This window comes from Filicampus tigris, chromosome 7, assembly GCF_054856515.1.
Source record: "Filicampus tigris isolate MCC_2025a chromosome 7, RoL_Ftig_1.0, whole genome shotgun sequence".
Lineage (NCBI taxonomy): Eukaryota > Metazoa > Chordata > Actinopteri > Syngnathiformes > Syngnathidae > Filicampus > Filicampus tigris.
Window position 1 is genome coordinate 20458786 of NC_141223.1, and position 13715 is coordinate 20472500.

Genomic DNA, 13715 nt, shown 5'->3' on the forward strand with positions numbered 1-13715 from the left:
TTCCGTGGGGTAGGTTGCTTCACATTTCTGAGTTTCTGGTACAGCTGAAAGATATTTAAAAAAATAATTTAATTACAGTTTTTCCCCTCAATATTGCGATTATGTTTTAATATGTGATTTTTTGTTTTCTCGCCCAAAGTCAGCTGCGATAGCTGCAGGTCACGCGTGACCTAAATGAGGACAAGCATAAAAACTGGAGGGATTGTGTTTTTGGCGTACATGTGGTGTAACTCACACTTGCTCTAAACAATCCCTTCTCTCAAAGCTATGTGTTGTTATACCAGCCCGGCATCTGGCTCCTCGATGTGGCCTTCTTGGTCTCAAGGCCAGAACACATGTCTGTGTGACCTCATGTACCTTTAGGAAGGAACAATACTAATATTTGAACATTGTAAGAGCAAAATCAACGCAATGATTTAGGGGTGGGCGATATGGCAAAAATATCATATCACGATTTTTTAAAAATAAAATTATGATCATGATTTTATCATGATTCTTTTTTTACATGTTTTTTTTTAAGACTAATTTGCACATTTCTGACCAAAACATACTAAAAATGTATATAAAAATGTAAAAAAAAAAAAAAAGACATTTTAAGCCAGCTAAGCTTTATGAATTGGTTTTAATTTGAATAGTGACATTTTTTATCAAAATGTGCAGTGGAATGTAAACAATAAAATAAAAGGTAACATAACGTACACATAAAAACACAGCTCGTAATGCAGGTCTCGTTTTCCACTGTTTTAATGGGAATCATGTCTTCAGCAAGGTAATAAGTCACTGCCTCAGTTACTTCTTTACACTGCTTGCTTGTTTTTTCATATGGAGTGCCCTTGTTAAATGACTGCGTTACCGTGGGTTGCGTTAGCTTGGAGCTAGCGGCTGCCTCTGGCTGATCTCCGTTTGCTTTGGCTGTCGGCGCTGACGTCCGAACCGAGTCTCTGTAAACTTTGCAAATAACTGGTTTGCGCTTTCTCCTCCGAGGAAAAGCCAAACCAAATCGACACTGTGGATATGGAGTTTCTTTTCGGGACCAACTCTGCTTCGTGGTGACTTTCCGCTATCGCTCCCCGCTATACAAACAAACAGGGAGGCGGGGAGTGTCACGTACGGTGCACCGGCGTGCTGTGATTGGTTGGTCGGGTATACGCGTCAGCGACTTTGCGCCGCCATAGAGCTAAACTGTTTAGAATGTGCCATGTAGATGATCAAACGATCTTTCGGCTTTATGAGATCGCGAACACGTTAAACCGCATAATGATCTAATATCCTCATATCGCCCACCCCCTACAATGAATGGAATGCTGAATTTTCAGGGAGTCCTCGATTTGCACTGGATTTGCTATGACAGTGACGAAACATGAATTTGCATGTAAGTTGAAAAGTTAACTTAGGCTAGGTTCACCCCGCAGGCAAATGTGACCCAGATCGGATTTTTTTTGCCCATATGCGACCTGTATCTGATTTTTTTTCATGACAGTCTGAAGGGCTCAATTCCGATTTTTTTCAAATGCGTCCTGAGTCGTTTTCATATGTGGTCCCAAATCGGATATGTATACGATTTTTTCAATACGACCGCGGTCTATGGACATTTTCCATAGATCCGACATTGATCATCCGCAGCCCAAAATGCGCTCCACGCAGGCAGAGGGACAGTGCTGACAGCAGGGAATCTGCAAGTTGTTTTGAGAAACACTATTGACTTTATATTTTACTTTAATTTAATCCCGCTTGAAATATGAAGCATACAGATCGATTCATTTTTTACACACGGTTATGACGTGACGTCATCGTTAGTGATGTCTCCATGAAATGAGATATTACAGCCTCGCCTCATAATTTCCCCCAAATACTCTATTTATTTCTACCGCCATCTGAATCGCTTCACTGTAGAAATACCTCGACACGCTGGACCGCATTTACTTTCGTAAACAATCTGTCGTGAGTGACGTTGAATCTTCTGCACATGCGGGTCACTTTGGCAATGCATGTGTTCATACAGCAGACAAGACCAAGGTCGCATTTATAATGTACGTAATATGAACACTTACACAAAAAGATGGGATTTTTTTTTTTTAATCCAAATTGAGCTTTAAGACCTGCGGTGTGATCCTAGCCTAATACTGTAGGAAACTCATAATTCCAGTAAATATTTGTATGAAATAAAAAACACTAGGCAATGGGTATAAAACAATTCAAGGTAAAAAGTATACATGAATGATTGAGGGCGCAATGTATTCTTACGTCACTGCAGAGACTGTTTATGTGTTCCTAATCTTAAAACCTCGTTTTTCAAAACTGCCATAAACCAAAGACCCCCATCCGTATTATAGTAAATAATATAATTCCCATTCTGAAAATGACAAGAGACCATTTGGCATTTTGAAGTGCGTTAATGCGGACTCTTTGGATTTCAGTCAGCTCTTGACATTTTTCCATTTCTTTTCAAAGTGATGTATTTGGTCTGTCTCTCCAGGTCGTAAATACGATAAAGATGGCGACCTGAAGGACTGGTGGACGGAGGACTCAGCTCAAAGGTTCTTGGAGCTGTCTGCGTGCATTGTCGATCAGTATGCCAACTTCTCTTGGGACCTGGCCAATGGACTTAATGTACGGCATTCCAAAAGCCTTACCTTCTCCTGTTTACTTCCAGCACACATTCCATTTCACATTTTGCGTTTCTTCACACTTATGTCGCTCGTCTCCTCACTACAACGCTTTCATATCTTTTCTGTTGACAGATTGCTAACTCCCCCGCGGTACTTTTTTGTTGTCCCCAGGCACTGTTTCCTTTTTAAACCATTTCTTCCATCCTAAAGAAAGAAAGATGTTTACAGTGTGTACTGAATTCAGGAACGTTTCCACTCTGTTTACACTGCAATCTCTGTGTTGTCCCTCCTCTAGCTAAAAGGTAACAACACCCTTGGGGAGAACATTGCTGATAACGGAGGAGTTCGGCAGGCCTATCAGGTAATGAGCCTGAAAACAACAAAGACTACATTTGGGACACAACTGGGAATGCACTTCATCCCAATATTAACTGGAGATGTTAGCCGCTTCACTGACTGACAAGTATAGCTTTCGGCTACTATGCTGTATGACATGATTAGCTAAAAAAAAAAGAAAGTAAAAGGGTTAAAACTCAATAAAAAAATAAGTGTAATGAAAAATTCCAAACTATTATAACACTGGAACACATTCGTTGGATTTGCAATATTTCTTGTGTGAAATATTGCTTCAATTTCACTATGATTTGATATATCACAGATTTTTGTTTTGTGGATGTGTCTATCTACCTCGGAAACTACTACATTGCGAAGTCTCTTGTGTATTATGTTTTTTAATGGGGTTTTACTGTAATGCCCGCACATGTGGGAAAGAGAGCCACAGTCACCGATGCCGTTTTGATTTTATTGAAATGCCAGCAGAACAGTAAAACCTAATAAGCATACTCATCAGGAGCTGCTGCCTGCCACGTCTCACACTCACGCACAGACTTGCCACAGCATGAGCCAATTGGCTATTTTATGTTTGTTCATTTTTTGAGTGTTCAAATACAGGTACGATATGTTTAATAAGTGTGTTTCAATAAGTTAAAAGAATGTGGTTGGTTGTTGTTTGTTGTTTATTTGTCTTACGTGGATGACGCACCTGGCGTCTATTTAGGCCATTTATTGGCGGGACGGCTATTACTTGAGGGAATGCTGTATGTGTGATGTTTAGAGTTGTGTTGGATATAGCATATGTTTTGTGTGGTGTATGCAGGCCTATAAGAACTATGTGAAGAAACACGGCGAGGAGCCACTGCTGCCAGGACTCGACCTTAACCACGATCAACTCTTCTTCCTCAACTTTGCTCAGGTAGTAGACAATGAATTATTTGGTGGATGATTTGATTAATAATAGAACATCATGTTCTCTGACAATTCTGTCCATTGTGTGGAATTGTTGATTAGTTTGCAGTATGAAGAATAACTTAATTTGTGCTTAAAATATAAAGTATAACAAAACAATTTTAAAATAAAAAATATCATCATCATTATTATTATTATTATTATTATTATTATTATTATTATTATTATTATTATTATTATTATTATTATTATCCATCCATCCATCCATTATCCAAATCACTTATAATTATTGATTTCCACATTCAATCATGAACATTTACCGACGGTCCCATCCCACATAGATGTGGATGTACAGTGCTGTATTTTGGGTGCATGATTTGTTACATAACATTTTGTGTTTGTGAAAAAATAATGCTGTAAAATAATGTAAATATTTCGGAGTATTTTCTGCCATCTAAATTTAAATACCATTAATCATTTTTTCTATAATGCTTATCCTCACTAGGGTCTTGTCAACACAAACTCTCCAAACCCACACAGGATCGGCGCAGCCTGGATTCGAACCCCATGGAGGCTGTGTTAACCGCTCATCCCCTGTGCCGTTTCAAATGAAATACATATTTTCAAAATTGAATTATATATGTGATTTAAAAATATGATTCATAAACTCTTTCCCATATAGACAGACTATCAAGGAAACAGTTAAACCCCCATCCTGAAAAGCGAGATTTGGATGTATGATGGATACAGCATAACACAACTAAATGGTTGTAAACAAATAAATTCAAAGAAAATGCTGCAATAACTGAACATGTTTTGCTATCTAGAATGATAAAATGTCAATTGAAAAAATATGAATTAAAACGAGTTGTTACATAGCATTTGTTGGTCTAAAAAGTGTTTCTGTCCTCTTCCATCTAAAATAAAAAAGCCCCCATCTAACGGCCCAAACCCAGTCAATAAATATTCCTCTGTAGAATTTTGGTCCAAGTACATCACTGACTTAACCCTTTTATGCACAGTGGTCACTACAGTGAACAGCTATTTAAAAGTTGCTTTCGCCTATATTAATGAATCTAAAAAATATATTTACATTTTAAATTATATCATCAAATCATAATTAATGCATTAAAGGGTTAAAAATATTTTCAAAAATTTAGATAAATTAATATAGGCAAAAGCAATTTTTAAATAGCTGCCTAGTGTAGTGACCACTGTGCATGAAATTGTTAATGTACTGTATCTGTCTGTGTCAGGTGTGGTGTGGAACACGGCGACCAGAAGATGCTTTGAGTTCCATCCAAGTCGATCAGCACAGTCCAGGAAAATTCAGGTACACTCCAAGGATATTGCAGTTAACAAAAACAAAAAAACAAAAATAACCAAAACCAAAATTGAAAATTTGAATGAAATAAAATAAAAACAAAAATGCTTAAAAAAAAAAAAGAAGCTATCTAAAACTACGCTCTCTACTTTTGCTCCAAGTGCAAGTCTGGCACAAAGCGTGGTGCAAATTTGCAAGGGGAGGGGGCAGGTGAAGTTTTGGCAAATTTGTAGACCACCGCAGCTTAGCGCAGTTACACAGAAGCTGTCTGCGCCATTTGGGTGTCAACATAGCCGAATCCAGCCGTGTCCAATCAATCAAGAGGCTTCTTTCCATCCCTTTAAATGTGGCACACCCCACTCCCATAGAAAGTCTGGACGTGCGGCGGAAGGTGGAAGAAACCCTGACTTCAGCAAATAGGAGCCTGAATCGCTTGTTCAGGAGGTCAAAGCACGCAAAGTTCATATTTACGGAACTGCAAGCAGACCTCCATGGGCAAATGATAAATTAGCCAGTGGGCGTGCAATACAATATGCCGGAACACCTGTCGAGGCTAGGCATGGTCTGCCAAAATCACAAACACACTAAACTGGAACTGCCCCGACATGAAAATCACAATTCGTCCCTTTTTATGCAGAGCGCAGTCACCAAATTGTTCGGTGCGTCTGGGGAGCAGCATATTTTTGCGCCGTAATGCCCAAATTTGTTCAACACACTCTGCCAAATTCCCAAACATGGTAAACTAGACTTGCCCCAGCATGAAAATGAATTTGCGCCTGTTATTATGCCTTGTCACGGGCGACAGTGTACTAGAAAATGGGACCCTTCATCTTACACTTTTAAAAACTAACTATAATTATAACAAAATAAAACTAACTGAATTGAATTGAAAAACTAACTATTATGAAAACAATATTTTAACTCCGGTATGCTCATACCCTTTCAATCATGTCATCAAACAATGAGCAGCACATGATAAGAACTCAGCCGCCCACAAACATTCCGTGTGCGTGTGTGCGTGTGTTTGTGTGTGTGTTTCAGGGTGCTGGGCTCCCTTCAGAACTTCCCAGAGTTTGCCCAAGTGTACGGCTGTAACAGAAGCAGCTACATGGTCTCGGACAAGGTGTGCCGCGTGTGGTGATCCACAAAGCTCTGCGGACCTATGCGGACTAACTCATAGGTCCTCGGACCTCACATAGCAAATGCAAGCTCCCCCATTTGGACGGAGTAGGGCCGCCGTGTGTGCACTTCCTGGGAGAACAGCAACACTGACTGTAAAGCTCCGCAAATAGACGGAACACTGTCACCTCTGCATTTCATCAAGTGAGCATCACTGCTGTCCTAACTGGATACAACCAACAATCAGTCTTTGTCCTGTTTTTTTTTTTTTATGTTCTGTACTGCACAGGGGTTTATGTACTCCAACCCACTGGCTTATAAATACACAAAACGCCCACTTACCCTCATAGAGGAGGGCTGAACCACTGTGCTGTTATGTTGGACTGCCTTCAGCCTTCATCTCATGTACCATCTCTGTTAATACATACTGTGGTTTGGCGAAGTTATTACAGAAAATGTGATTATGTTTTGCCAGATCGAGCAGCAAATATGTAACCTGCGGTTTACTTTTCCTGACTTGTTTAATGCAGGTGAGCAGTGATTAGGCGTACGACTTATTACCTGTACAGCACTGTTCTGTATGTCTGGCACATTTTCCGTCAGACACTTCTGCCTTTTAAGATCCTCTCACCAATCACTGAGGTGACAATCGACAAACTCTATTCAGACGGTTGCATTGGTGGCTTGGTCATGATGACGACTGCCTGCTGTATGTCACGCAAAGCACAATGCCTTACATGACCTGTTGTGCCATTGTTAGGGAAGGGTCAGTGGTTAAGATAGGTTACATTCAAGGGTCAGCAGCCATACTTGTCAATTCTACAGTTATGAGCCAAACATTCCAAGAAAGTTGACTTAAAAAGCTGTTTGACTTTGGTTAGGATAGGATAAGAGGCTTCGGAATAGAGGTGAGGATAGTGTTAGGAGTCAAGGTATGCTCAGGGCATTGAAGCAATCGCAACTCGACTGTTTGAAGATGTTTCCTTTCTCAACCAAAGAGTTCCTATAGTTCATGTACTGAAAGTTGTAGTCTGAGTTTTGGTGCAGCAACCATGTTTATCCTGAAAGTTCGAGGCAGGCCCCAGCCAAGAATGGTTTCGGTCAAAACACCAGTCATGACAATACATTGGATACTTGGGTTTCCACACCAACAATTTGTCGAGAACTATCCTATCCAGCCTAAGTGCATGAACTGAGGACAGATGAGAAGTGAAGCGTCTTCTAAAACAACCCGTTGGGATTGATTCGTTGCCCTGAGAATATGATAACCTGGATGAATGAGAATATTCACAGGTGAGATAAAATTGAGTTACTGAGTTATGGGTTAGGGTTAGTGGTTACTGTTGCAATTCGGGTCGTAGGTTAGTAATTAGGGTTAGGTGGATTGGGTTAGAACTAGGGCTGAACGATTATGAAAAATAATCGAATTGCGATATTTTTCCGAAGAATTGCGATTGCGATATGAGTTGCGATTTTTCTTTTCCAAGCTCCTTTTCTAATGTTTTTTTTTTCAGAAATTACTCTTCATTACAGCAAACAATATCAGATCTGTTGTGCATCATAGAATACTGAGGTAAAGGCAAAATGAAGCATTAATTCATATGAAAAACAGTTTATCTACACTGAGAAAAGAAAAAGATCCTTTGGATTCACTTAATTTGAACATGTACATCACTTGCACATGATTAAAATGTGGTAAACCTGTCACTTTCCTGTGTTTTCCTCAAAAATAAATGATGTGTATTAGTTTAACACATTTTAATTATATGTGACAAAAAATCAAGTGCTTTTTTTCAATACTACAATTAGAGGTATAAAGTTACTGAATATTTTGATGTGCAGTTAGGTAACATAATAACACATGTTTGCCACACAGGTGTGGTGTAAACATAAATATACCATACTGATACTATACTGTAAAGGCACATACTCAAGTGTAGATTACAATAATTATGCAAACAAATCAGTAGCTTTGCCACTTCCTCTAGATCACTTTGTTTCATGAAACATAAAGTTCTTAATCACTCAGCTTCATATATAGACCGGGCTTCCCGTGTGGAGTTTGCATGTTCTCCTCGTGCCTGCGTGGGTACTCCGGTTTCCTCCCACATTCCAAAAAACATGCATGGTAGGTTTATTGGACACTCTAAATTGCCCCTAGGTGTAATTGTGAGCGTGACTGTTTGTATGTCTCTGTGTGCCTTGGGATTGGCTGGCAACCAATTCAGGGTGTCCCCCGCCTACTGCCCGAAGACTGCTGGGATAGGCTCCAGCATGCCTGTGAACCCTTTTGAGGATAAGCGGTTTGGATAATGGATGGATGGATGGATAAAATGAAAGTTTACCTTACTAACATCACAGACGCCACCCGATAGGAAAAATAAAATAACGCCTACTTATGATGTCATATCAAGCACCAGCGGGCATTACCACTCATCAGCATCTCATCATGAAACATCGTTTTGTCTTTTGGTTTAACACATATGGCTGAATTCATCTTCTTAATATTTGACCGCTTGACAACTTTGCACAAATGCGTTTTTATTTACCGTGGCTGAAGTGGCCGCACACTATTGTCTCTATGTGTGCTCAAACTTCACAGGCTCGTGAATCAAAGTCATCTCCTAGAACAGTGGCACACATCCGACAGCCATCAGACAATTCCTCACACATGTGCTCCGTCGTAGCCAAAATGTCACAAAATAGACAGCACACGTACACGGTAAGAGGTTTTTTTCCACACGGGGGAAGTTTTAACCATTTGAGATGAAAAGGATCAAGCATGTTAGAAAGCTCAACGCTGGCGCGGCAGCATTATCTTAGCATTCGGTGAATACCCCTCTCCCCTCCACTGTCAATAAAGCAATGACCATTTATACCGCAGCCTTCGTCATTAAAAAAATTGCCCTTTCGCAAATCGTGATTGAAAATGCAATTAATTGTTCAACCCTAGTTGGAACCTAGTTTGGGCTAAAAGTTGACAATTAGGGGTTGGGATTACAGCAGGGGTGTCAAACTCATTTTTGTCGCAGGCCACATCGTAGTTCTGATTTCACTCGGAGGGCCGTTCCAACTGTTAACACATGGAAATGTATGATTGCCTTATACACAACTAATTGATGGATCACTAGTTTTGAAATCAGAAGCCAGTGAATAGTTTGTTCAACTATTTTTCAATGTAATTTAAAGAAAGGATTGGTAACAAATGTTTGAAATATCCGAATATGTTGTGTTAACAGTGAAGACAATTTCAAGAAAACATGTCAAGTCAACACATGATTTGTCTTCGCGGGCCACATAAAATGATGTCGCGGGCCGGATCTGGCCCCCGGGCCTTGACTTTGACACCCGTGGATTAGCGGGTGGGTTAGGGCTACGGTTTTGGACTAATGGTAATGGGGTTTGTCATGGTTATGTGTTTGAGATTTGGTTATGGGCGATTCCGGTTAGGGGTAGATTAGCGTTAGGTGCTGGGGTTAGTGAGTTAGAGAAGTCATTCACAACCAGGGAGAGATTATCAGGGCTGCAGAAGGAAATTAACCAATTTCACTGAATTTGTCTGAAAAGTACAAATATATTTGTGTTCATCTCTTTATGCCAGCCACCTACAGTATACTTTACTTCACTTAATTCTTTATTTCACAACCCAAGGGATCCAAATGACAGTGTGACAGGCAGAACAATTAAATGCTCTTCCTTTAGATGGCAGATGGTACAATAAACCTGCGTTGGCAATTGGCATTTGTGCAAAACAATAAATCATGGCTTCCTGCGAGTACACTATATCGGCTTTGTGTTCAATTAAACCGGCCTCAGAAGTAAAGTTTTAAGCAATTTGAGATCATCATGGCAGTAGTCATACATTTTTAAGTTATTTTTGTTTTTCAGCGGCATGCTGTCACATTTCCCTCATGTACCATGGCTAAATAAATATTGTGAAACACTGCGTTGGAGGCAAAGGGTCAAGGTAGGGTAGAGTTTCATGTTAGCAGTTAGGCTGTGGTCACTGCGTTCACGTTGGAGGGTTTGTAGTCAGTGTTTCGGGTGAGTGGTTAGGGTTAGGACATTTGTGGTTCAGGTTTGGGATTGTGCTTTGTTTGTTAGTGTCAGTGGTTGGAGTTGGTTGATTATTAGGAATTTGCTGCAGGGGTTAGTGGGCGAGTTAGGGTTTCAGGTTAAATTAGCGTTAGTGGTTATATTAAACAATTCAGTTGTTCATGTTTGTGTGTGTAGAACAGAGCAAGGAAAACACGTCCCAGAAGCTCCTCTTTCGTCATACGTATATGATATATTATTACTAAACTTTAACTTTAACAGCATTTGTAACACATTTGCAATTTTCAAGTTGAAAAAAAACAATGAAGTACATAACTTTCTGTCATGAACTTTGTGCTGGTTTTGGGAGTGTTGTTGCCTCGACATGTAAGAGGATCAAATATGAGCTGATGGTCAAAACAGAACATTATAATCTTTCTAAAGGCAAAATATTTGGTGCAACACTTGTATTGTGTCTGACTTTGCAGGAGTATCTAATATGTAAAGGCAAGGAAAAGAGCGTGAAGGATTATTTTATACATGCAGGAGAAAAATTATAATCCCATATTTGTTGGCTTTTCAGTCTATGCGTCTGTTGGCATCCCTTCTAAGGTGCATTCCCACTATTTGTGAAAGGTTATGCTCAATGGGGACTTTTCTTATTCCTGTTTGTTTGTTTGTTTGTCTGTCTGTTTATTGAACTCATAAACAGATAACAGAAAATATTTTAGTAGGAAATGTAACTGTAGGATGCAATAAAAAATAAGTCCTTTGCCTTTTGTTAAGAAATCATAGACATTTCAATGTTTTTCTGTTACAATTGTTTGTGTCAACCATTCACTCAGACTCTCAGCCTCGCTTCCCCTGTAGAAAGAGATATACCTCAGTTGCCTGGATATCAATATTTTATAGTAATATAATCATCTTGAAGAACATTTTCTTCCCGTTTCAAAATAAAATATTTCAATGACTGGGCGAGGGCTATTACTACTGTGTGTGTGCGTGTGTGTGCAAACATCTGAACTTGGCCTCATTTCAAAAGAAGTCAAAAGGTATGAAAATGATAGATATTTCCCTGCTGCATTTTAGGATGGTATCCAGCGGCTGTTTGCTTTTGGTCACAGCCCAAACGAAAGTTAGTCCATACATCCACCTGGAATAAAGTACTTCTTGCTTTTGCTAAGCTTCTAATTGACCGGTATTAGTCAGCAATGAGGATGTTTGCTCGTCATTGGCATGTTGGAAATTATGACATGAGAGAGATTAGCATTGGGCTAATTGCACACACTCTAAAAACAGTTGGGTTGAAAATAACACAATTTGGGGTAAAAAATGGATCAATCCATTAATTGGGTCAAATTTGACCGACTTTTGTACAAAACAGCCCAATTTTTGAGATTGTTTCGTGCAAAACTACCCATTTTTGGGGGTTGTTTTCTGCAAAAAACACTCAGAAACTTGGTTTAGGGTTAGGGTTTATTGACCCAACTAGTGCATCGGTCCATTTTTGACACAGAATTGGGTTATTTTTAACCCTACTGTTTTTAGAGTGCAAAACGCCATGAGATCATGGCTGCTGGGGAATTAGCGGCTCATGTTTATTAGTGCCAGAACTGAAGCAATACAGTATTATCACGTTGTACTGATGGTGACCTCTTGTCATGATTGTGCAGAGACACTCACATCCACTGTGAGGGTTCACACTACCCACGCAATCCTGCTGTCATGACAAATTCACTCGTGCACGCACACACACACATGCATACACACGCGCGCACACAAAAGCTATAACATTACAGCACCTCAGCATGTCCCTGTAAAACAACTCACTTCTTGTACATGTGACCCTAACTGTGTGCGTATGTGTTTTGTGTGTGGGGTGCTGAGTAGTCCAATAAGCAATCGTAACTCCATTATATGCATTTATCACACACGCACACATCCACCCCCACATGCACACTCTCATACGGATACTAATAATACACATGGTGTTGTAATTCTCCAGTGATTCATGAGATGAAACCACATTGATGCACTCTCGACCCAAAGTGGAGTGCTCGCACTGTCGAGAGGCTGCTGACAAACAGCAATCCTGCTTTTACATATATGTCTCTTGGCAGCCACACATTTATCTATCTATCTATCTATCTATCTATCTATCTATCTATCTATCTATCTATCTATCTATCTATCCATCTATCCATCTATCCATCTATCCATCTATCCATCCATCCATCCATCCATCCATCCAACCATCCATCCATCCATCCACATTTTTAGGGCCGTCAGGTTTTTTTTTTGTTTTTTTTTTTTATAAATTCATGAAAAAGCCTGTCTTTAGTTGCTTTTCAATGGACCAATTAGGAAGTGTTTAATTTGACTGACATTTTGTGAGACAAACGAGAGGCAGAGTGCTTTTGTGGTCTGTTTTATTATTAGTCATGTCATGTCATGTCATCTTCCAAACCGCTTATCCTATACAGGGTCGCAGGGAATTGCCGGAGCCTATCCCAGCCATCAATGGGCGAAGGCAGACTACACCCCGAACTGGTCGCCAGCCAGTCGCAGGGCACACATAGACACTGTCACTGAGCGGGAATCGATCCCACGCTGCCCGCACACAACTCAGGCGTGTGTACCACTACACTATCAGTGGTGTTTTATTATTAGTATTTTTATTTATTTATTTTTGATGAGAAGTGGAGGGCACCATTACCTATGTGGCGTGTTCGACGTGGATACTGACAGGGGTGAAGGGTAGGCCGTGTTGAGAATCCGTAAAAGAAGGCAGCGGCAGTAAGGATATGAATGTGTGCGCGTGTGCGTGCGCGTGTGCGTGTGTGCGTGTGCGAGTGTGGGTGTGTGGGTGTGTGTGTGTGTGTGCCTGTGCGAGTGTGCACGCATGCGCACAACGTCGTTAAGTGTTTTCGCTGGAATTTTGTAAATTTTTGTCCTACCTGTCGTACGTTCGGTTAAAAGCGATGAGTACTTACTAATTTCGTTTTTATTCAGTCTTATTTTACTTTTTCATTGCCTATGGCGTGTGTTTTGCGCATTTTTGCACAACATTTTTAAGTTCTATCTGTATTCATCTAAACAAAACAAGCTGAAAGAGCACAGTAGTATTTCGGCTGTCAAATTAGCCTCCAGTAGGAAGTTTTGCACGGGAAAACAGAAACCAGGGACTTGGCTGAAAAATGCGCAAAAGCAGTTCCTCAAGGTGGCAAATGCCTGGGTAATAGAAAAAAAGATATCCACCAAAAACACAGATGCATATATGCAGACAAAGAAGGGAGTTGGGGCTTTTCGCAGCAATTTTTGAGTGATATTAAAAATAGATTGATTAGATCAATTAATTACAGTTCATAATTAATATCATTTTT

At 40.0% G+C, this 13715-nt stretch overlaps 1 protein-coding gene across 2 annotated transcripts in view; it reads left to right on the forward strand.

The window, feature by feature from the left end:
• The window catches only part of LOC147145110 (neprilysin-like), a 64345-nt gene extending 56341 nt beyond the window's left edge, over nucleotides 1-8004 (forward strand). For both annotated transcript variants that reach the window (XM_086036371.1, XM_086036370.1), the window contains 5 exons: nucleotides 2477-2610; nucleotides 2905-2970; nucleotides 3766-3861; nucleotides 5111-5187; nucleotides 6220-8004. In XM_086036371.1, the coding sequence (XP_085892497.1) occupies nucleotides 2477-2610; nucleotides 2905-2970; nucleotides 3766-3861; nucleotides 5111-5187; nucleotides 6220-6319 (473 nt within the window). In that variant the 3' untranslated portion in view covers nucleotides 6320-8004. The remainder of the gene's footprint in view (nucleotides 1-2476; nucleotides 2611-2904; nucleotides 2971-3765; nucleotides 3862-5110; nucleotides 5188-6219) is intronic.
• The last annotated feature ends 5711 nt before the right edge of the window (nucleotides 8005-13715 follow it).